This window comes from Macaca nemestrina, chromosome 5 (genome assembly GCF_043159975.1).
Source record: "Macaca nemestrina isolate mMacNem1 chromosome 5, mMacNem.hap1, whole genome shotgun sequence".
Classification (NCBI taxonomy): Eukaryota; Metazoa; Chordata; class Mammalia; order Primates; family Cercopithecidae; genus Macaca; species Macaca nemestrina.
The window spans coordinates 128,760,210-128,784,973 of NC_092129.1; the positions used below are offsets into that span (position 1 = coordinate 128,760,210).

Here is a 24,764-nt window from a genome sequence, read left to right on the forward strand (position 1 = left end):
GTGCCTTCTAGGCATCCTCACATGGTGGAAGGGACAGAAGGCAAAGAAAAAAGAGGAACACTGTGTCTTTACATGGCAGAAGAGCGGAAGAGAATGAACTCATCCCCTCAAGCCCTTTTATAAGGGCACTACTCTCGTCCACTACGACTCCAACCTCATGGCTTCATCACCTCTTAAAAGCCCCACCTTCTAATACTATCAGTTGATGATTAAGTTTCAACATCTGAATGTTGGAGGACACATCCAGACCATAGCATCTCTCAAAAAAGAATAAAGATGTTCCACAGCACCCATCATTTATTGAAACTATTTTCCAGCACAAAAAGAGCATTGAGAGCAAGCTTTTAAAATAAATTGAGGGGCTTCTGGGTCAAGATCACTAATGGAACACACACGTTTCTTTCATATTCTTCTCTGGACGCTATTAAAATTAAAGGAATTTTAAATCATAAACCCACAAAAATAAGAGATCTGGCAGAGAGAAAAATCAGTATGAAAAAGTGCATTGTAAATTTCTGGAACATGAAAAGGAGATAGAGGTAGACGGCCAGATGAAGATGAGCTGCCAAGAAGAGACCTTAGTATAAATGCCTTTGCAAACCCTGGAGGGTGCCAGAGTCAAGGAAGACAAATTCCACAAAGGCATGACTGTAAAACAGGGTTGAAAAGAAGGGGATTCACTGAAAGTCTCTAAACCCAGCTCTTTCTTTTCCTTTCCCACCCCATGCAAAAACAGACCAGCAGGCAGGAGGTCTACAAGCTGCAGGCAAAGGATTGCTGGGCTGAATGAATGAATAAGCAGAAGCAAGTGGCACAACAAAACATGCCAGAATTCTAAGACTAAAAGCTGAGTTCGAGTGGAAAAACAAAATAGGGATGAAAAAATGTTTTATTTCCCATATATTTCCTTCACATTCTAAATTAATGCCCCACTCTCTGTAATAAGCATATTAATTCATGCTAACATTTTCTTCCTTCAGCCTCCCACTATGAAATGATGTCCCCAGAGAAATTATAACAGGTTCAGGAAAGCAATCCTATGAGCTCTCTCAACTGCTCCTAAGACAAATATCATCAAGTTAGTATTTAAAATCACGAGGTAGTCTCTAAATTGCTACACTCTGACAGCTATAAGGTACTAGGCCTATTTTGGAGACCAAGCTCGGGGGGACATCTTCCCAGAAACTACCCATGCAAGAAAATACACATTAACTGAGAAGAAAATTAATAAAAGGACCCTTGAGAAATTTTTAGGTTGTAAATAATAACAAAAGACCAGCAACTGAACTACAAACATCTTCTAACCATTTTTTTTAAACCATCTCCTTATTTTCTTGAAGGTCATGTAGCAAAATAAAGCAGATGATTCTCTAATGTAATTCCATCATTAATACCACAGTCTATTTGTCATTCCCTTAGGGGAGCCGTACTTGGGACAGAACAACTAGATATATAATTGTAATTCTCACAATGAGAACCTAGAAAATATTTCGCCGCACGTACAGTATGCTATAAATGTCACTGTGAAAGCACAGCTCGGTTAAAGCCTGCAATCCATCTAGCTCCTTTCTGTTATTCACCATCACACAGAGCTATATCAAAAGATCCATTCAAACAGTGAGTCTCAGACTTACATTATCAGCAGACACTGCTTTAATTAGCAGTGGTTTTCAAAGGACTGGATGGCTTCGAGAACTTGATTTGAACCATAAAGTAGAAATCTGGATCTTTATCAGTTTCACTTCTCAACTCTCAGCTCCCCTCCCTGGGTTCCAATAGACACAGCCCTCATTTTTCTTAATGTAAGAAAGAAAACGAAAATGGTAGCTAGAGTTTGGCAATACTTGTGCGTCCACTTTTTCCTCAACCACCAGTGATGCAGAGGGGCTAAAATTAAGGTTGCAAAGGGACTAAGATATCTGTGTCAGGTACGTTGCAGGGAGTGGTAAGAATGACAAAAAGAGAATGAATAAGAGCCAAATAAACCATTTTTAAAATAACATTTAACACACAGATTTTATGTGTGTGTGTGTGTGTGTACATTAATTTTTATTCCAAATGAAAACACAGCATCCACTTTATTTTGGGTTAAGTGTGAGAAAATATAATGCTTTATTTTGGGTATTTCAATACAAACATTAAGTCACTGACTGGCTACTTTTTTCATCTATTTTGCAATATTTACCCATGATCCAATTCCTGAATCTTGGTTATTTCTTGGTGAAAACATAGAAAAAATATGAAATTTAATTCATCAGTACCGAACTATGAACTTTCTCTTCTAATAGGAATGTTTCATCTAATAACAAGGACTTCTACTTTACATTTGATCAGTGATAATATAAAAATACAAACTATTTCAAGATTCCTAATGCTTGAATAAATAGGCATCATTTGGTATGGAAAGAATTTAATAAATCCACAGCCAGAGAGCACTTTCGATAGATGTATAAAATGTGGAAGAGCATAGCAATCTTTTCAAATTCAATCCAACCTTTCACTTTGTAGATAAAGAAGCCAAAGATTAAGTGATTTGTCAAAAGCCATATAAGTACAACTTCAACTGTAATACCAGTCTCCTGGAATCAGATCCAACATGCTCCTCACCATACTAGTTGGCACTTAGGGAGAGATAGAAAACCTCTTTAGAATAAGAATCCTTGTCACCATCAGCACACACACACAAACACACACACACACACACACTGAAGACACAGGTTCTTCATTTAAATTTTCATAGGTATGTCAATTAAACACCTGTACACACTCACTTTTTCATTTTTCCAGTCTCTCCTCATTCTGCCATTATGCACATTAGGACTTTAATTCTCACTGCTTAGCATTTCCCAATGATCCTCATGGTCCACCACTATCATAGCATATTTCCTGTCCTCCCCTTTTTTAAAAAATTTCATACTATAGATTCTTCCACAATTTTTAAATTTTTGTTATTGATTCAAAGGAGAAGGGGCCAGAAAGAAGTTAAGATGGAATTATTTCTTATTCAAAAGAGATTTAAGTTTTTCAACTACTTAGTTTTTCACTTTGGTCTTCCAAATGATCAGGATTCATGGTTACTATTTATTACTATACTTCACCTGGGGTAAGACCAGAATTTTTTAATTACTCATAATGCTTAAGGGTTGTCTCAGTTATTTGGAGAACATTATCTTAATCATCAAATTTCTAATATCTGGTGCAGAGAGATCAATCCTATAATCCCCTTATTGACATCTCAGAAATGTCTGACCTCCCTAAGAAAGGGAAAAATTAATTAATTTTACTAAAAATTCAGGAGTGCCACAGGGTTCAGAAACTCAGAGAATCCTGGTTCTGAATTCCCTCCAGTTGCCTTCCAGTTGAGGAATGCTTACTGAAAAACTCAACATAAAATTTTGGTCTCTACCGCCCATCTGTTTTATGAAAATAATTATTTCCACAGGGTATTTTAGATGTCAACTCTGGATGCCATCTCTGGAGAAAAGTGGATAATAAATTTAAAACATACCAATGATGAATGGGCCATTGTGGGAGATGTGCTGAGTGGAGACGTAGAATGCACAGTAGGCAACACAAACACCTTGGAAAGGGCAGCTGCAGCCCTAAAGATGCTGAAGTGCCTACCCTGGCCCAGGATGATGTCACCGATAAAATCAAACGTGAGCCGGCAGCTTAGGGGAGTTAAGGTATGGGGGCAAAGCAACTCACGTCCTCTATCATCAAAATTGTCCCTGAGACAAAATGGACATCTAACGCAACTTAATCAGTTGAATCCAAAACATAGCAAGAGTCATTGGTCGGCTCTATGAGTAGCAGAGACATGGAAGGAGGTTTCCAAAATAAATGATGTAATGCCAAAAAAAAAAAAAATCATTGTTTGCATGTTTTTATCTTTCTTTTCTTCATTTAGGTCATCACCAAAATTAGTTTATTAAGAATGAATGCAACCAGTTGTGGTATAAAGATACATACATCCAGTACCTTACTGCCAGAGATTTCCTACTTATTACATTTAATTTGCATTTATTACTTATTTTATTATATGAAGTTGCCTTGTAAGGAATAACATACAGATCAGCAGCAACATTCAAGCCATACTGAAAGTAATATCTAGATAACACATCAGAAACATTGGCAGAATAGATGACTTGTTTTCAGGCATGTCAGGGCCTTCTGAGTGAGAGGCTATTACCAATGACTCTAGTTAGACACAATTAGAAAGAGAAATAAATATATAAGTAGATATTATGGCAGAATAAAACATGTTACAGGCCAGGTGTGGTGGCTCATGCCTGTAATCCTAGCACTTTGGGAGGCCGAGGCGGGCAGAGTGCCTGAGCCCAGGAGTTCGAGACCAGCCTGGGCAACACAGTGAAACCCTATCTCTACTAAAATACAAAAAAAAAAAAAAAAAATTAGCTGGGCATGGCAGTGTGTGCCTGTAGTCCCAGCTACTCAGGAGGCTGAGGCAGGAGAATTGCTTGAACCCAGGAGGCAGAGGTTGCAGTGAGCTGAGATCGTGCCACTGCACTCCAGCCTGGGCAACAGAGTGAGACTCCATCTCAAAAAAAAAAAAATGAAAATAATAATAATAATAATGTTATCATGTTACAGCATAAAATGCTTTACAATCATTCCCATTGTTAAGACATTCTGAAGAATAATTATACACTTGCTACCACAGGTCCGTGTGAGAAATTGGGGTGTCAATGCTTTGTACGCTTAGAGTATTTGAGTGGCTAAAAACTATCATTATTATATCATAATGTACTTAAAAATAAAGCATAATAATTGCCTTGAGGGTTAGGACTTTCTTTATCCCATATGTTCCCACTGTAGCCCTTAGTACTCTGTCTTATTCAAAATAAGTGCCTAAGGATGTATACTGATTTGAAAGTCTGTTTTGTTTTTTCTAAGTACATTGCCATCCAATAGGCACTAGGTTGCATCTCTGAAGATGCTCATCGACAACACTCAAACCTGTCATCAGATAATGATATAAGGAATTAGAACCCAGCACTAACCTCGTGTTTTTTGTTTGTTAACAGATTTCTTTTTAGAAAGTAATTAATTTTATTTGTATTAATGAAGCTATGAATTAATAAATAATTTAGGCTGGGCATGGAGGCTCATGCCTATAATCCCAACACTTTGGGAGGCCGAGGTGGGCGGATAACCTGAGGTCAGGTGTTCGAAGCTAGCCTGTCCAACATGGTGAAACCCCATCTCTACTAAAAACACAAAATTAGTAGGGCCTGGTGGTGCCTGCCTGTAATCTCAGCTACTCAGGAGGCTGAAGCAGCAGAATTGCTTGAACCCAGGAGCAGGAGGTTGCAGTGAGCTGAGATCGCACCATTGCACTCCAGCTTGGGCAACAAGAGTGAAACTCGAACTGACAGTAAATAAATTAATTAATTAATCTTATTTAAAGAACTATCCTTCACTGAATTATCACAGAATTCTAAAATGTATAGTTCTTTGTAGTTTTACATTTTAAAAACAGTTTTTTTCATTTCTTTTCTCTTTTGTTGTATTTAAAAGTAAGTGATATGGGCCGGGTGCAGTGAGTCAGGCCTGTAATCCTAGCACTTTGGGAGGCCGAGGCGGGAGGATTACCTGAGGTCAGGAATTTGAGACCAGCTTCGCTAACGAGGTGAAACCCTGTCTCTACTAAAAATACAAAAATTAGCCAGGCGTGGTGGTGCACACCTGTAATCCCAGCTACTCTGGAAGCCGAGGCAGGAGAATTGCTTGAACTCAGGGGGCAGAGGTTGCAGTGAGCTGAGATCGTGCCATTGTACTGCAGCCTGGGCGACAAGAGTGAAACTCAGTCCCAAAAAATAAACAAATGAATAAAATCAAAAATAAATAAGTGGTATGAACCCTTTTTTCTGAAATCAAGAAGAATGTTTTATTATGAGATCATAAGTAAATCTACATATCATTGGATAAGTCTTTCTCCCTCAAATTCAAAATAAAATTTTCAAATATAAAAAGTAAATTTTAAATTATTTAAAATATAATTTTTCAGTTCCTATTGAATATAGATACACCCTGTTAAAAAAAAAAAAAAAAAAAAAACTAATGAGGTCGGGCACGGTGGCTCGCGCCTGTAATCCTAGCACTTTGGGAGGCTGAGGCGGGCAGATCACGAGGTCAGGAGATCGAGACTATCCTGGCGAACACGGTGAAACCCTGTCTCTACTACAAATACAAAAAATTAGCTGGGCGTGGTGGCGGGCACCTGTAGTCCCAGCTACTTAGGAAACTGAGGCAGGAGGATGGCGTGAACCTGGGAGGTGGAGCTTGCGTGAGCCGAGATCCCGCCACTGCACTCCAGCCTGGGTGACAGAGCAAGACTCTGTTTCAAAAAAAAAAAAAAAAACTAATGTCTGATGATCTATTTTCTTTCTCAATCTCAAAGAGTTGCCTTTTTACTCAAGGAAGCAATATTTATAACATTTAGAAATTGACTACTGTGTTGATTTGATTGTACCAAGTTCCAATATAAAATAAGTTGAATCATATACTCTTCTTACCATTATTTTTGTAATATTATTGAACATTCATTATTTGACAGGATAAAATTGTCTCTTGAGACAGATTATGTTAATACAATAGAAATTATTAAATTTATGCATGAGATCTGTTTGTTCTTATAATCTCTTAGAGAAATAAACCATTATTATATCAGAATGCCCTGAAGTATATGATCATTTTTACTATAGTAATATATGTTTTTTTCTTTTCATTATGAAATTTCAGTTGAAGGTAAATATAAGTAAAATTCTTTGTTGATGCATTTATAATCTAAAAGAAGTTTAGAAAATAGTCAAGATTTGTTGTCTTAGTTTTACTTATTTATTAAACATAATACATAGAAACTAGTACCTATTTCTAAAACTATTCCAGAAGTAACTTCATGTTATAGATACAAATATACCCAACTTGAATGTATTGCTTTGCCTATCATTATTCCAAAAATGCAACTCAAAAATAAAATCAGACTACAAATTCATATGCCAACACGTCATTTCTTAAAGTATGTTGCAGAGAACACTGCTAGTTCCTCAGAATATGCACTGCTATTGCACACACAGTAAAATGTATTACATTGGTAGGTGAGTTTAAGAAACACTGAATTAACCTCACAGTCTTTAGTATGTTACAATACAAATATGAGTCTCCGAGGGGAAATGTGCTGTATAGTGCATTTCCTGCTGAGTGTTTTCTGAATATTCTTGAGCACAAACCAGAACCACATTTTGTGACGCACTTTGGAAAATCAGAATTCCCAGGAACAGAGTTTAGAAAATACATGATAGGAAAAACAAAAGATCCATTCAGCCTCAACAGCAATTATGGTGGAACTAACCAAACTGAAACATATGGTAACAAAATACTTTCCTCCCTTCTTCCACCTCTCTACCACTTTCCACAAAAATTAGCTTTACTGTCATCTGACTTAGCAGAATCAGTGACTAAGATATTCCACATGGTTTAATATATGGTATTCAAAGGGATGGAAATGTCCTTCTAAGTCCATGTTAATTGATTTTTTTCTTCTCATGTTTGAAATATTGGAATAACATCAATCAAACTACGAGAACTTTCACTTGGCATTGGTAAATTTAAGAAATTTTGAAGAATTTTATATCATTCCTTTATTTCTGATTATGTATTGATTAACAGATATAAAAGAGGCACCTTCAATTGGTTCAGAACCTAGCAATCTTTTAATCGGCAAACAGCAATAAACTCAGGGCAAAAATCAATATTTAAAAGTAGCAATTCACTCACCCAGGGTAAGACAAGATTTATATTGGATGCATGGCAAAGAATCTTGCTTAACTTTTGTCTTGTCTTTGTCTTATTTTGTCTTGTTTTATCTTTGTATGGAATAAACTGATGAATTTTTAAATTCTGCAGACTGGTGACTTTCTTACTTATTTACTATAGATCTTACCTTAGAAATGTTTTCAAATAAAGTCAATAATGTTCATTGCTTAAGTGTGTGACACATACTGTAACACTGTTCATAATAAAGATCCTTAGGAGAAATATAGCTTTAATTTTAAACAAACGTATAACATGATATTATAATGCACACATATTTAAATATTTTAATGGGAAAAATATTGTCTTCTTTTAAAAACCAGACTTTTACAAACTTTACTATTTGTAATAAATAAATTGAATAAATTTCAGAAAATAGTGAACTCCTCAAGAACACATTTTTCAACTGTCTTCAGCAACCTAGCCAGTCATACTGTGTTTCATTGGTATTAACATGAAACACAATGCTCGATGAACTGAAGTTTTTGGATATTTATTCACGTAAACAGCCAAAATAATTTTATTGGAAACTCTCAAAGATATATCAGAGATTTTCCAACTCTCTTAAATAGAAAATACTGAGCATAGGCGAACCTTTTCTTGATAACATTGTCATCGGATCTCCTGTATCTGAAAGGTGTCAAGTTCCTTAGCTCTATTTGCTTGTACACTTAATTACCCCAGACACAGGGCTTTCATGTGTTTCCCCCACCCACAGAACAGCCTCTCTTCTCAGTGCAGGTGAGTGTTCTTATGCCTCTGATGTGCCGCCATATTTCCCCACAATCTTTGGAAGTCAATCTGAGGCTAGCCCTAGGCCTCTGCTACAGAGTAATGTTCATGAGTTTTGTGACAGCTACTTCCTCTAAGGAAAGGTTTTTGCTCACTTCTAGATTTATAGTGTATTCAAAATAGAGTCAGGCATGCACAATGTCTGACTTTCCAGAAAGTGAAATGCTAATACATCGAATCACTTCAAATGAGAAGAATCCATCTTCACTTTGTGCACTTGCCCGATGTCCACTATGTTCACTTGCAAAACTTCCTGTAAAAGACTGCCAGGAAGCTCAGGGTCAAATTTCACACTAATTCATAGCAACTATCTATTCATGTATTTATTTACTCCCTATCTGGTTCCATAAAGGTTTTATAAACACTAAGCCTTTATGCTTACCATATCTGGGTTTTCTTTTTACTTTTAAATGCATTTTAACTTTTTTCTTTCCATATTAGTAAACTTTGGGCATGTGCTTTTTAAGTGAATCAGGCCAAAAACAGTCTAAAAATAGCTTTAGGCTAGGGACTTCACATACATTATAGTTTTTATTCTTCACAAAAGCCTTCAGATTAGTTACTACTGTTCCCTATCTTACACATGAATTAACTGACACTCAGAAAGATTAAACAAAACCCATGGTCTTATGTTTGGTACTTGTGGGCAAGAATTTTCACCAAGCCCTTTCTGATTCAAAATCACTGGTTAGCTCAAGGACACATGGCCTTTCCAAATAGTCAAAAAGCAAAATACTCTGTGGCCAATACCTGTCTGGACAATCACCTAGGGCAGAGGTCAAAAGTGGGTACAGAAAATGATGACCTGATTCCTTTAAGAAAAGGTTGTATATTTTATTCAATATATTACTTTAAGACCTTGAGATTCTAATGCACTTCAGGAGTTTTCAACCCAGTATGGTTCTCTTTTTCATTTTTCTAGTTTTAATATCTTGAATAGTCCATAAACCTCAACTTCATATGTCTAGAACAATGTATTACCATGAATTTGGTCTTATTATGGGCTATATTATCTTACTTTTTTTATTTATGCTGGTATTAAAATTAGTTATGACATGTTCCAATGTTAACTCTGTAGCCACAGTAAATTTACAAACATAGTTAGCTACCTATGCTCATCAGATGAGCCATGGACAGCACATTTAACTCAAGGTTATAGTATATTTTCTATTTCAGCAAATATAAGTGACCATTATTAATCATTGACATTTAATTGCTTAGTATCGAGGCAAAATTACTTTTATAACTTCTATAGTAAAAAACTTTATCCTTATACTAGAAGTTCATTAAACTTAATAAAACATTAACATATTCTATAATACTTATTTTTCTTGGCACATATTCCTGGTATCTCTGAGAAAAAAATGGACTTTGAACACTTGCTAAGCTTCACATACGTAAATAAAACAATCTTCCAGTGCTGAGGCAATCACAATGAGAGGTCAAAATAAATGGATTCCAGTTTTTAAAATGAAGGTAAACCACATCATTTAACTAAATCAAATTTGCCCTCATTTGTGTAATGGCATTTTATGTATAACTTTATTACATTGTTTTCAGGAAAGCCCATGGAACTCATTAATTTTAAAGTTATTGACCAGCAAAACATGGAAACAGAGGCTGGCTAGCATAACTTTTCCAATCTATGACAGTTGCTCTACTACCCTGTCAATTTCATTATAAATCTGTGTGTGCTAGATCTCATGTCTTACCGTCAGTTTCTCCTCTAAATTCTTGTTTAATAAGCTTCTTTTTTCATGCTTTTCAAGTTCCATATTGAAAGAGAACGAGAAGGAGAGAAAGACTGAGAGACAGAGGTTCAGATTCTGTCTAGAAAATGATTCGACGTGCTTACATGTTAGATATTGCAGGACATTCCAAGTTGTGAGAGCCTAGGACACTATCAGAGAGCCCTAGCGATAATTTCTGGTTAGCTAGTGTTTCCATTTATAGATGTTCAAACCCTATAAACAGAGCACTGAAGAGAAGTCAGGCAGCTGGCCTTAGATAATGATAAATGTCCCTAGATATAAAAGCAAACTCTTCAGTAGAATATTCCAACAGGTTAGGATCCCTGAACCAATACAGATGTATGTGACAAAAAGCCACGATCAAAGAATTCATTAATAGCTGTTGCAACAGAATAATATATACTCTAGAATATAGACCTAATAAATCAGTTAAAAAGAACAAATGTGATAGTCAGATAGCAAATAAAATCAGTGGATCTAGGGCTTCCAAATTCCAATTTGCATCCTAGTGGTGTAGATATTTATAGATTTTTTTAAATGTTGCTTAAAGAGAAAGAGCAAAAGTATAACTAATTAAAACTATAAAGACATGCAAACATATATTCAAGGGGTGTTGTCAACTTTATTCCATGGAGAGTAGACAAAATGACATTTAAAAATACCATGAAATAAAAGCGTTTTTCTTCACAAAAACAGATTTGGTTCTCCATTATCCTGGCTTGTTCACTGGGAGCAAAATTATGATATAGAAGATAAAACTCATTTTTTCAGTGGAACGAGTATTTTCAGCTTTCTTTAGAAAATGTTACATGCCTTAAAGAAAATTAACTGGGCAACTTAATGGTAAATAGTTCTCCCTGTGTTTTGCAGCAAAACAAAATATATGGATGGTAATAGAAGAATATAAATGGATTTCAGAGTAAACTAAAACTGCTTCTCTATGGTGATTTAATCCCTCATCCTGTTTAAAACATCCTTTTAACACGTGTTTTTTGGTTTTGGTTTTTTGTTTTGTTTTGTTTTGCTTTGTTTTTTACTTTAACTCAAATTCCCTATCAGCTTTTCCTTCATAGGAAAACATTTCAGAAAATGTGTAGTGAAGCTCTATCCTTTCAAACGATTGCAGTCAATCCTCTGTTGTCAGGCAGGGTTGCCCCAGAATTTATTCTGCATCATGATGGAAGGGTTGAAGACTTCAGAAGCGAAACACTGAGTAGGCAATAAACCTATCCTTCAGGATGATAAATTCAGAAACACTATATTAGATTCATGGGCAAAAGGGGCTTCCCCTTTTGACTCAAATCTAAATTCCAGAAAGGAAATTATTTATGCTGGTTATTGTCCTAACAAGTTGGAAAACAAAAATCTTAAAGATTGATTAACATGCAAGATTGGTATGTGTTAAAAGCAAGGCAATTGTTAAAATCTTAAGTGAACGAACTTCCTAAACCTCTCTAGAAAAAAAAAAAAAAAAAGAATCATGCTGTGACTGCAAAAGGAAACTCAATTCATGCTCAGCATGCGAGTTTAATGCCTGAAGACTAAATCCAGGATCCGGTTAGGAGGAAAAGGAATGGTGTGTGTGATGCAGAGTTGGTTGGCAGATGAGAATATGGTAGTGATTTGGAAGAGATGTACAAGGCATGAAAAGTTTTAGTTCACACAAACATGTGCTGAGTACCTATAATACATAAAGATTATCCTAGGGGAAGGTAGATTTTTTAAAAAATAAATAATTGAAAATAATAATACAATTTTAAGATACAATCTCTGGATTTTGGCCCTCAACAAACTCACAACCGAGGTGCGACTGGATAGTAGTGGGATAATAACCCTCATATAGCACAGTTCCTTGGCATACTCACCGTGTGCTAGGTACTGCTTTAAGGCTTTCCAAGTGTTATTTCAATTCACCTTTAAAATCACTCTAGAGGGTAGATATCATTATCTTCCCCATTGTTATGGGCTAAATTTGTGCCCCCAAAATTCATATGTTCTCATCCCCCAATACCCTAGAATGTGACTGTATGTAAAGAATGTTCTTGAAAGAGATAATTAAGGTTAAATGAAGGCATTAGGGTGGGCTCTAATCCATTATGAGTGGTTGCTTCTAAGAAGAAATTAGAACACAGGCACTCACAGAGGGAAAGCCCTGTGAAGACTCACTGAGAAGATGACCATCTATAAGTCAAAGAGAGCAGCCTTAGATGAAAACAACCCCGGTGCCGCAGGGTAAGCAGCAGCTACCGTGAGAAGAGTTTGGTGGGAGATCTCACACCATCTTGCTGGCACAGCCTACCAAAAAGTCAGAAGACAGAACTTAGGCTGACTATGAATCTGTGAACAAATGCATGGACAGCATTTGTAAAATAAATGAAGAATACCTGAAGAGAAATCAAACTAATATACCCATTTCAGAGTTGAAAAAGCAAGACACAGTTACACAACTAATAAGCAGCCATCAAGGCCCCTAGCCTAAGCTCCTCTCCAGCCACTACGCACTTTAGCTTCTCCTCTGAACAAATCACTTCCTCACAGGTGTAGCAGGGGACTGGATAAATAGCACCAGCACTGTGTGGAGAATGCTTTCTCTTCCATGCCTTTTCAGAGATGTTTGAATATGCTTTAGATATGATTGAGGTACAGAAGCTTTCTTTAGATGAAATTAAGCCCAGGCAAAAGCTAGCTCTCATCTACTTGCTGGTCAAACAGAAAAGAGATTGAGCCACTCTGGTCTCCTTTCCATTTGTGAGTCACAACAAACATGTTCCTTCCTTTGGAGCTGACTTCCTGGAGTGCTCTCCCCACAGATAGTCACGTAGCTCCCTTCTCACTTCATCCAGGCCTTCCCCATCACAAACAGCAAACCCATCACTCTTTGTTCACTCATTTGCTGTGTTCTTCTTCATAGATCTTATGATCTCTGTTATTAATTATGTCACATTATATGTTAAATTTATCCATATGAACTTCTTTGTAGTTTGCCTCCCCTGCTAGAGTATGAACATGAAACTGTGCTTTATTCATCATATTATTCAGGCACGTACAATGTAGTGTGGGCTAAATAAATACCTGTGAAACAAAGGAGGGCAAGAGGAAAAGGAAGGAAAGAAAAAAGCAAAGAAGGAAAGAATGAGAGGGCAGGCAGGGGAGAAAACTGATCCAATGAATGAGACTTGAGACACTTAATACATAATTGTTTATAAGACTTTTGATAGGAAACAGGAATAAAATTATTTTAATCCAACACAAACAATACTACAATGAATATCTTGTATATTGATTGTTCAAGACACATATCCTACTCACATAACTACTAAAGGGGAAAGCAATGGATTTAGGAAGCAGGGACAACTGAATTTGTTTGCAGATTCTGCTACTCTCTGGTTGGCTCATTTTGAGCAAACTGTTTACTTAATTATTGGAGTCTCAGTTCCCTGTCCCCTAAATAGAGGGATAATACCAATCTCGTGTGTTGTTGCAAAAATTAAATGTGGTATATTTTGTGTGTAAGGAACTTAACAGAATGTTTGGCACCCAGTGGGTCCTCAGTAAAAGCGTGTGACATTATTTCTCTAGTCTACATGATATTTATGTAGGAAAAAGGTGACTTCAAAGATACTATCCAAACCCTAATAAGTGTGGCAAAAAAATTAACTAGACAAGGGATTCCCAACCCCTGGGCCATGGACCAGTGCTGGTCTGTGGCCTGTTAGGAAATGGATTGCACAGCAGGAGGTGAGTGACAGCTCAGCGAGCATTACCATCTGAGCTCCGCCACCTGTCAGATCAGCGGCAGCATTAGATTCTCATAGGAGCGTGAATCTTATTGTGAACTGCACATGTAAGGAATTCGGGTTTCATGCTCCTTATGAGAATCTAACAAATGCCTGATGATCCGAGGTGGCACAGTTTCATCCAGAAACCATCCCCCACCCCTAGTCCCATCTGTCGAAAAAATTGTCTTCTGGGAAACCAAAGAGGTTGGAAACCACTGAAACAGAAAATAAGAGCAAATATTTACAAGTTATTTATCTGATAAAAGATTTGTATCCAGGATACATAAAGAATTTTTGCAACTCAACAATAAAAAGGCAAATAACCCAATGTAAAAAAATGGACAAAAGATTTGAATAGACATTTCTCCAAAGAAAACAAATGGCCAACAAGCACATGGAAAGATGTTTAACATCACAGTGATTAGGGAGCACAAAGCAAAACCAGGAGATAACACTTCACACCTATTAGAATGGCTAAAATAAAACACAAACAATAACAAGCGTTGGCAAGGATGTGAGGAAATTAAAACCCTCTTACATTACTCCTGGGATTATAAAGGGGCACAGCCACTTTAGACAACTATGTGGCAATTCCTCAAAATGCTATACATAGAATTATAATATTACCCAGAAATTCCACTGCTATCTATATACACAAGAGAAGTGACAACATGTGTACACACAAAACTTCTACCCAAATATTCATGACAGCATTATTTGTAATTGTCGGAAGGTGGGAAAAACACAAATATCTATCAGTATATGGATGGTAAAACAGATGTGGTATATCCATACAGGGAAAATTATTCAGCAATAAAAAGGAATTAAGTATTAATACATGCAAGAGCAGGGATGAACCTTGAAAATACAATAAGCGAAAGAAGCCAGTCGCGAAAGATCACCTATTACATGATTTATTTACATAAAATGTCCCCAATAGGCATATTCATGGAATCAGAAAGATCATTTGTGGTTTCCAGTGGTAGGAGGGAAGGCAGAACAGGGAGTGACTACTAATGGGAATAGAGTTTCTCTTTTGGATGATGAAAACGTTATGAAATTAGACATTGATGATGATTTTGTACAACTTTGAAAATATACTAAAAATCACTAAAGTGTATGTACAGTGTAAAAGGATAAGTTTTATAGCATATAAATTGTATGTTAAGAAGGTTATTATTTTTAAAAAATGACAGAGGAAGATTTGTAATTCCTTTTTAAGCTGGAAAGTTATTATTTTTCCCAGGAATATAATACACACATAGGGTCGCTCCAAACAGGAAATTAAAATGTAAACTGCAGTTGCCAAGCAAGAATTCCATTCAAAATGGAAACAAATGATTGCTGGCAAATAATATTTGGTTCAAGATATTCCCACCTCATTTCATTCCTTTGTATTCAATACACATGCTTCCCAAATAAGTGCCTGATGAGTTTGTGCCCGTATTCAGAAACTGGAGGAAAGTGGAACTTACAGCAATTAAAATTGCTTGTTCATGTACTGGATCCGAGAGCCAAATGTAAATTAACCTTAATAGTGGTTAAAGTTATTTTAACTCAATTGCCATTTAAAAAACTTCCTTCTCCACAAAAAAAAAAAAAGCACAGATAGATGCTCTACTGCTGAAACCACACAAGGTAGAGAAGGCATAAATGAAAACAAATGCTGTTTTCTTTTGAAAGAATGACAATCTGCCAAACATGGTATAGACAACCCAGGATCTTCCCCCATTATATGCTCTAAGGATAAATATCTTTGTACTAAGACAGGGGTCCCCTTCTGGGACAGTTGATGCTTTTATATGGGTTTCTTATCATTTCCACATAGCCCATCCAGAACATGAGTCTGTTATTCCCCCCTTGATCAATTCAGAAGCCCATGTAATCTCCACACCCATTTAATGATGGACCAGGATACTACACTCAGCACATGCATCAGGTACCCAAGAGCCTAATCCAAAGGTAGCTCAGACCAAGCACTGAGCACTGATCTCAAACAGTTAACTTCTGATCTGTTGGTGTTGCTCTTAGTCCAGAGCTTATGCCTTTTTCTCTAGAAAGCTGTGTTCCAATTGGTGGTCACAGCACTGGGGAGGCAGAGAGGTGGAGGCAAGCAAGAGAATGGTTCCCAGCTCTTTCTGGTTGTCTCAGCATCCTTACCTGAATCTATTTATCAGCTTTGGCAGCTGCAAACTCTCAAGGAGCAGCTGTCAACTCTTCTACAGGAAGACTTTTAACCTCCCATCACCATTCTTTTTAAGGCATCTGTTACGGATTCTGTAGGCAAGCAGTACTGAGTTCTAAAAGTTGTGGTGGGTACTCGGAGCTTGTGAAAAGATAATGTCTATAGAGAAATTTCTTAAAGTTGAATTCGTCACCATATAATAAATATTGTTTGTAAGTTGAAGCTGCCAAGCCGATAAAAAAACCAACCCCAAAATATCAGTAGATGATAATTATGATAATGACAGCTTAACAAACTTGTACCTTTGTAATTACTGTTCTTCAGCGAAACATAAACTATTTCTACTGGAATGTGACTTTTTTAACTTCTTCTGATACTGGTTTTCCCCTTATTTTGGTTCTGGGCCATATTTTTTGAATGACTGTAAAAAAGACATTTTATTCCATCTAAGGGAGAAAACAGGGTCTTTCTAAAATCACTTCTGAGGTAGAGTGTTTTTGAAGCATTAGAAAATATTTGAATCAAGTGAGAACTGTAAGAACTTTGAAAAGTGTTTTTCTTTAATTTGTGCATCATCTAAAAAATGCAATTCCTTTATTGGAAACTTATTGAAAGTAAAATGTGAGGTTTTAAAAAACTGCTACTATTAACACTGATGACAATTTCTACATAACAATAGTAATTAGGATATAAAACTAAATTCATACCTTCAGAGTTTATAAAACAAACTGGCTAAAATCAGTTGAGAATCAAGTCCAGCATGTTCCATTTTCTCAACTACTATATAATAGCACGTTTTCAAAGGGCTTTCAATATATTTTCTCTTGTGCATGATTACATCCACAGAGGTACTTGGTTGAAGAGGTTTTGCTCTTGCATTTGCAATAAATATATTTCTAGGCCCTTTCAACTTCCTAGTAGTTCCTAGTAGCCACTTTCTGTCTATCTGTCTGTCTGTCTGTCTCTGTCTCTCTCTCACATACACACACACACACCATTACTATTTCAGGAGTAAAGACAACAAACCAAGATAAACTCACAAGATTTTAGGGAAAAGGACTCAGAAACAGAATTACAATGTGTGTTTCCAACTTTGGAAAGGAGTTCCGGATTTAAGTTTTCCTGGGTCTTTATGACTTAATCAACACAACCAGATTCAACACCCAGCTCACCCCTCCCCTAAACCCAGCAGCCTAACTGTCATGGTTGTGTTGACATGATAAATCATTTCGCCCCCAAAGTAACAGCTCCGTGCCCTTTGAGACAGTGTGCCCAAAATGTACTTTCAGTTTTATCAGTTGAAATTGTAACACGTTCCAAAGCAATCTGCACTTATACAGAGAGAATGCTTACCTTTCTACTGACTTGGAAGCAGCCTGCAGGACAGTAATCCATCAGGGAGGTCAACGGCCACATTCCCAGAACAGCTGACCCTGTCAGTCATCGGAAAATACTGTTTACTCTGTAGCTAATACTGGATACCAGGCACAAGAGGCACAAACCAAATTTTTAAAAAAGAGTTAGGCATAAACCTCATTCCCACTGGGACCACTTCACAAAAACAGTACTTGCTAAGTTCCCCCCAAAATATTGTTTTATAAGAGTGTCTTAGCAATACTGGGAATTTTGAATCAAGTGTTCAAAGTTTTGCAACATACCCAACTATCTAATTTTTAGTGTACCGATGAAAATTCTTTAAGCTTCCCTAAGGACATAAGTGGTAGCGGAGTAAAATGTTACTGAAAATTGAATTTCTCTTCTATTTATGTTGACTGGATTTTTTAAATAAAATTGAAAGTCCTTCTGAAGTGAAATGTCAATTACTCCAGAGAAGGAAAGTCGGAATTATGCAAAAGCTGTCCATGATAAGGCTGAACAAACCCCACAGTCAGGCAGGACAATTGCCCTGCTTCCTAGCCACCAAAAAATGTCCAGAGAGGGCAGACTTCTGCTGAACCTTCCTCAGTTCCCACAAATTTTCTTTGCTAATTGCTCTCAACAGAAGTGAGTCTGTGTTACCCCAAAGGCCACTACTTCGATGTCTAGCCTCTGTGCAAAGGGATCCAACTTTGGGCTCTGGCCCATGTGGAAGTTCCATTTAAAGCATGGCCAGGGAAGAGACTCAGAATTTGAAAGGCAAATTATTGCTCATTTACTTGACTATCTGTGGAAAATAAATCATCTCAGCTTGGCTTTGTCATCCCACCCGGTAAATCATCCCACCTGCCTTCTATAGTGTATTTTTAAAAGAAGGAAGATATCACAATGATTTATTTGCCTTTTGGGATCATTCACATTGTAACTCAAGGTACCCTAGTAACTCATAACTGTGGCACACTGAGTTTCTGTGGTTTCAAAAGGTTCCAGGAAGAAGCTCAGCTACAGTAAAACAAAAACCAGGTAAAACCAGAGTTGCCTGAGTTGGAGATGAAGTTTGGTGAACTCTCCTTATTACCATACTAAAAACCCTTCCTAGGGAGGATTTTATTCACCGTTTTCTATACCTGCAATGTATGAAGAAGCATGATCAGGACTGTGCCTTCACTGCCTTTACCCCGCCTTTCATACAGCGACTCAACTAACCAGCATAATGAAAGCCCCACTCTCACCTTCCTTCGGAGAGACGCACTGCTTTGGGAACTACCCCCAGTGTTCTCCTTACTTGTTGCAAGTAACCAGAATGCCCTTGTTAAATCCTCCTTGGTTGTGGCAATTGGGTTAACACCTGCCAAGCAACCAAAATCATCCATCATGTGGGTCACACCACTATTCTCTTTCATGAGTCCCACTAGTTGAGTTGACTGATGTTGGTGATTTCTAAGTGAATGCTCATGTAAAAAACAATGTTATTTTAGGACATTATTCGATTATTTTCTATCCAGTTCAGTAACATGATAATCATGGGTCAAGTACGTCAACATCCCCGTGTGGACATTGACAGCTTTCAGGAGTTGAACACACAGTCTACTGTCAAGAGTTTAGTTAGAAATTAACAGAATCGCATACACCACAGCAGGCTAAATGTGCTAAGTGCTGGGTTAGGAATATAAATGATGTGCTTCAAGAACCAAAGAAAGAAGAGACGATTCTGTCTGGGGACATTGTTCATGATTTCACACAGATATTAGATTTAAGCTGGGCCATCCTAATCCTTGCTGCTAAAAGTGATCTTTGGATATCAACATTTACGTCATGTGAGAGCTTATTAAGAATTAAAAACTTGAATCCCACCCCAGACATACAGAGACAGAATCTGCACTTTAATAAGGTCTACAGGTTAATCATATGGGCATTCAAGTTTCAGAAGCACTGATTTAACTATTTTAGAATTGCTAGAGATATAGAAAGACGGACATGTCAGGTGTACACAAAAATAATGAAAGCCAGTAGATATAGAGGATTAATAGAGTGCCTACGGAGGATTTACGTATGTCACCTAACAGTAAGGGTAAAAAACACCACAACCACTTATTAGGACCCAGTGACTCTGCTAAATGATTGATTATGCTATCTCATTTTGTGCTCTCAACAATCCCAAGAGCTAGCTCCATCATTTCACAGATGAGAAAGCCAACACTAACAAGGGTTAAGTAATTTTCCAAGTCTACATAGAGAAAAAAGAGTAGAGCCAGGATTCAAAACTGATATTTACTTCCAAACTAGATCTTTCAGCCGCTACCTACTCTAAGCCTCGCCAGGAAAAAATCCCAGTCCTTATCAACACTCCCCTAGAGAACAACAAGAGGGCCTGAAGCCCACAGGTAGAGCATCCCAGGCAGCCCACACTCTATTCCTCCTTCCATCCTTCTTTCTTTCTTAAACTCCTACACCTGATGGAATAAGAAGGGAAGACTGACAATACTGTTTTGGTGACTAAGGTAATTATTTTTTCATTAAAAATAGAACTTTTGGGAGACCCACTCCTGGGCAACCTCCATTCTCAGCATGAGGAAGCTTCCTCTCTCTTCTTTTTTTTTTTTTTTTTTTTTTTTGGTCTATTAAACTTTCCATTCCTAAACCTATCCCCAATAAAATTGAAAAATAATAATAACTTTTTATTTTATTACCAACTAAATTTATATACACCACAGAAAATTTGGAAAATACAAAGAGAAAAATTTAAATTATCTGTAAAACCACAACTCAAATATACCACAGTTAACATTAAGATATATTCTGGCTGGGTGCAGTGGCTCAGACCTGTAATGCTAGCACTTTGGGAGGCTGAGGCGGGCAGATCACGAAGTCAGGAGATCGAGACCCTCCTGGCCAACATGGTGAAACCCCATCTCTACTAAAAATACAAAAATTAGCTGGGCATGGTGGTGTGCACCTGTAATCCCAGATACTTGGGAGGCTGAGGCAGGAGAATCGCTTGAACCCGGGACGCGGAGGTTGCAGTGAGCCGAGATCGGGCCACTGCACTCCAGCCTGGTGAATTAGCATGTTTTTGGAAATGTCTCTAGTTATCATGTATTACTACTAGAATATTATAGAGTACATAATGATTGATGTATTTCCAAAAACAATAGATATTTTATCAAGAGCTCCTGTTGACACACTATAGCAAGTAAGAAGCATAGGTTATTCATGGACATAGAATTACAGTGCTTCACCGATTTAAAGACACAAAAGTAAAGCCATCTTATATAGTAATACTTGATTGCAGGAACAGAAACTGACTTGAGAATAAATAATAACAATACTGTATACCATAAGGCACAAGAATATCTCATGGTACTCAGCCAGGTTTCATGAGAGCTACAACCAGAAACTAGAAAGTCATCATCGACCAGTTCCTCTGTTAGATCCCATGAACTCTTATCTTTTTCTTTCTCTGTATATCTGCTTTCGTCTTATTTTCCTTAAAATCTGCTTTCTTTGTGCAAGTGGGAAAAGATACCTCCACCTCTAGTCCAAAATGTTCATATCTCTCAATCCAAGGCATGCATACAAACTGACTTGCTTTCTCTGAATTTCCAGTTCTAAATTCCCAGAGGAAAAACTCCAATTTGCCCAGCATAAGTCAGGTGTCCATCATGATCCAATCTGAAATGGGTAGTGGGAGATTAGAAGGGGCGGTGGGTGAGGAAGAGAGGAGGAGACCTGGCAGAGTTACATATTCTCAACACAAGGGAGTTGAGAAGGCATCATTAAAAGGGTCTACTAAAAACTGGGAAAACAAAAACAAACCAAAAATATAACTTAAAAATGTTTATATTTCCCTGGATTTTATCCCAATCTCTTTTCTATTCTTACATTTAATAATATTTCCTTCTAGGCTTTTCCATATATAGTATATTTTTGTTGTGATAATGATGTATACACTTTATACCCTTAAGAATTCGTCGTATTACTGTAAAGTCTTGAAAAACATTTTAAATCAGTAAAGCACCAATACCATTCCCACTTCATTGGAAACTTAGATTATTTCCCATGATTTCAAATAAATCTGAGATCACCACTTTTGTGTGCAGAAAGCTATTTTTCTATTTCGAGTTACTTCATTAAAACTGTCTTCCGGCGCCGCCCTCCTGCCTCATGGCGCGGGGTCTCACGGGCCCTGCTCCCGCCCTCCGCTGGCCTGACCCTGACCGGAAGCGGCGCTGCACCGCCTGGGCCTGGCGCGGGGAGTGGGCACTGGGGCCCGGTGGGACATGGGCAGGAAGCCCAAGAAGCACAAGTCGGACAAACACCTCTACGAGGAGTATGTAGAGAAGCCCTTGAAGCTGGTCCTCAAAGTAGGAAGGAACGAAGTCACCAAACTCTTCATGGGCAGCTCGGGACACGACTCCAGCCTCTTCGAAGACAAAAACGATCATGACAAACACAAGGGCAGAAAGCGGAAAAAGAGAAAGGAGAGAAGCTGGTTCCAGGGAAAGAAAAGGGGAGAAAACGGAGAGAGTTAAGGAGTATAAAAAGAAGCGAGATCGAGACCGGCTGGAGAATGAGGCGGAAAAAGACCTCTAGTGTCACGTCCCTGTGAGATTAGACTTGTCTCCTGAGAAGCCTCTCACAAGCTCTTTAGCCAAACAAGAAGAAGTAGAACAGACACCCCTTCAAGAAGCTTTGAATCCAACTGATGAGACAATTGCAGAGAAAAGATTCAAGTGCTTTCATTTCCTGTTACTGATTGTATTGCTCCTGGCTACTCCATGATCATTAAACATCCAATGGATTTTAGTACCATGAAAGAAAAGATCAAGAACAATGACTACCAGCCCAGAGATGAACTAAAGTATAACTTCAAACTAATGTGTACTAATGCCATGACTTACAATAAACCAGAGACCATTTATTATAAAGCTGCAAATAAGCTGTTGCACTCAGGGATGACAATTCTTAGCCAGGAAAGAATTCAGAGCCTGAAGCAGAGCGTAGACTTCATGGCTGACTTGTAGAAAACTTGAAAACAGAAAGATAGAACAGACACCTCACAGAATGAGGAGGAAGGAGGCTGCTGACTGAGAGAGAGAGAGAACTCTGGAGATGCCAAAGCACACACCATCAAGAGTCCCAGCAAACAAAATAAAAAGAAAAATAACATATGCTTGAAGATAAGTTTAAAAGCAATAATTTAGAGAGAGAGCAGGAGCAGCTTGACCGTATCGTGAAGGAATCTGGAAGAAAACTGACCAGGCGGCTTGTGAACTGTCAGTGCGAATTTGAAAGAAGAAAACCAGACGGAACAACGATGTTGGGACTTCTCCATCCTGTGGATCCCATTGTAGGAAAGCCAGGCGACTGCTCTGTGAGACTGGGAATGACAACTGGAAGACTTCCGTTTGGAGTGAATACTTGGCAGGGGTTCAAAGAGCATCAAAAGAACAAAGTCACTCCAGTGTTATCTTTGAATTACAGGCCCTACAGTTCTTAGGCACCGCATTATGACTCCACATTTACAAATATCAGTAAGGATGATTCTGATTTAGTCCATTCAACCTATGGGGGAGACTCTGATCTTCCAAGCAATTTCAGCATCCATGAGTTTTTGGCCACGTGCCAAGATGGCAGATAGTTTACTGGATGTTTTAACAAAAGGAGGACATTCCAGGACCCTACAAGAGTTGGAGATGTCATTGCCTGAAGATGGAAGGCCACACTAGGACACTTGACACAGCAAAAGAAGTGGAGATTACAGAAGTAGAGCCACCAGGAGGTTTGAACTCTAATACTCAAGACAGGCTCATAGCGCTGAAAGCAGTAGCAAACTTTGGCGTTCTAACTGAAGTTTTTGACTCTGAAGAAGCTGAACTATTCCAGAGGAAACTTGATGAGACCACCAGATTGCTCAGGGAACCCCAGGAATCCTAGAATGAATGTTTGAGCACCAGACCCCTTCCCAGCATGATCTGTCTCTTGGGTCCCTCATACAGAGAAATGCATCTTGCTGAACAAGTGACCAGTAATCTTAAAGAATTTGCACAGCAAGTAACTCCAGGTGATATCGTAAGCACCTATGGAGTTCAGAAAGCAATGGAGATTTCCATTCTTTCCCCTGTCATGGAAAACAACTTTGTGGATTAGACAGAATATATTGAAGAACCTAAAAAGATGGATGTTGCTGACTGTGGACCTGGTGGAAGTTGAGGCCGCCTGGTATTTGATTATATATTATGTACATACTTTTTCATTCTTAACTTAGAAATGCTTTTCAGAAGATATTAAATATTTGTAAACTGTGTTTTTAATTAAACTTTGGAACAGTGAATTTGAATGTTCCAGAAGCTGGACTTGTATTCGGTAATAAAGCTGGACCTGGGACTCATACAAAAAAAAAAAAAAAAACTGACTTACAGATGCTGAATTTTACCAGAATGAAGATAACAAAAATTGTCCAAGTTCTTGATAGATACTGCTAAATTTCTTTCTGAAAGAGTTGCATGAATGTGTCTTTCACATATCCTCATCAGCATGATATTATTGTATTTAAAAATTCGCCATAGTTAATAATAATTGATTGTTGAAATAACTAAAACAGTAGAATTGGAATGTTCTTAACACAAAGAAGTAATAAATGTTTAAGGTGTTGGATATTGCAATTACCCTGATTTGATCATTACACATTGTATGCTTGTATCAAAATATCACATGTACCCCATAAATAATAAATATGTGCAACTATTATGTATCCATAAAAACTAAAGATCATTTTCTTAAGTTGCTATATTGGAAATTTAAGATAGAAGTAACATTCACTGGCTTTTATTTTTTTGAGACAGAAGCTCACTCTGTCACCAGGCTGAAGTGCAATGGTGCAATCTTGGCTCACTGCAACTCTACCTCCTGGGCTTAAGCAATTCTCATGCCTCAGCCTCCTGAGTATCTGGGATTACAGGTATGTGCCCCACACCTGGCCAATTTTTGTACTTTGAGTAGAGATGGGGTTTCGCCATGTTGGCCGGGCTGGTCTCAAACTTC

At 37.6% G+C, this 24,764-nt stretch overlaps 1 protein-coding gene and 1 pseudogene across 6 annotated transcripts in view; one reads left to right on the forward strand and one right to left on the reverse strand.

Moving 5' to 3' along the window:
- The window catches only part of MLI (muscular LMNA interacting protein), a 258,152-nt gene extending 240,365 nt beyond the window's left edge, over positions 1-17,787 (reverse strand). For 2 of the 6 annotated variants that reach the window (XM_011756788.3, XM_011756775.3), the window contains exon 1: positions 10,341-10,513. In XM_011756788.3, coding sequence (XP_011755090.1) covers positions 10,341-10,403 — 63 coding nt within the window. In that variant the 5' untranslated portion in view covers positions 10,404-10,513. Of the gene's footprint in view, positions 1-10,340; positions 10,517-17,696 lie in introns of those variants that run through there. The other 4 variants (XM_011756787.3, XM_011756777.3, XM_071096935.1 and 1 more) reach the window with 3 other exon arrangements.
- Positions 17,788-21,977: 4,190 nt separating this feature from the next.
- LOC105490834 (bromodomain-containing protein 7-like) lies at positions 21,978-24,363 on the forward strand (annotated as a pseudogene).
- Positions 24,364-24,764: the final 401 nt, after the last annotated feature.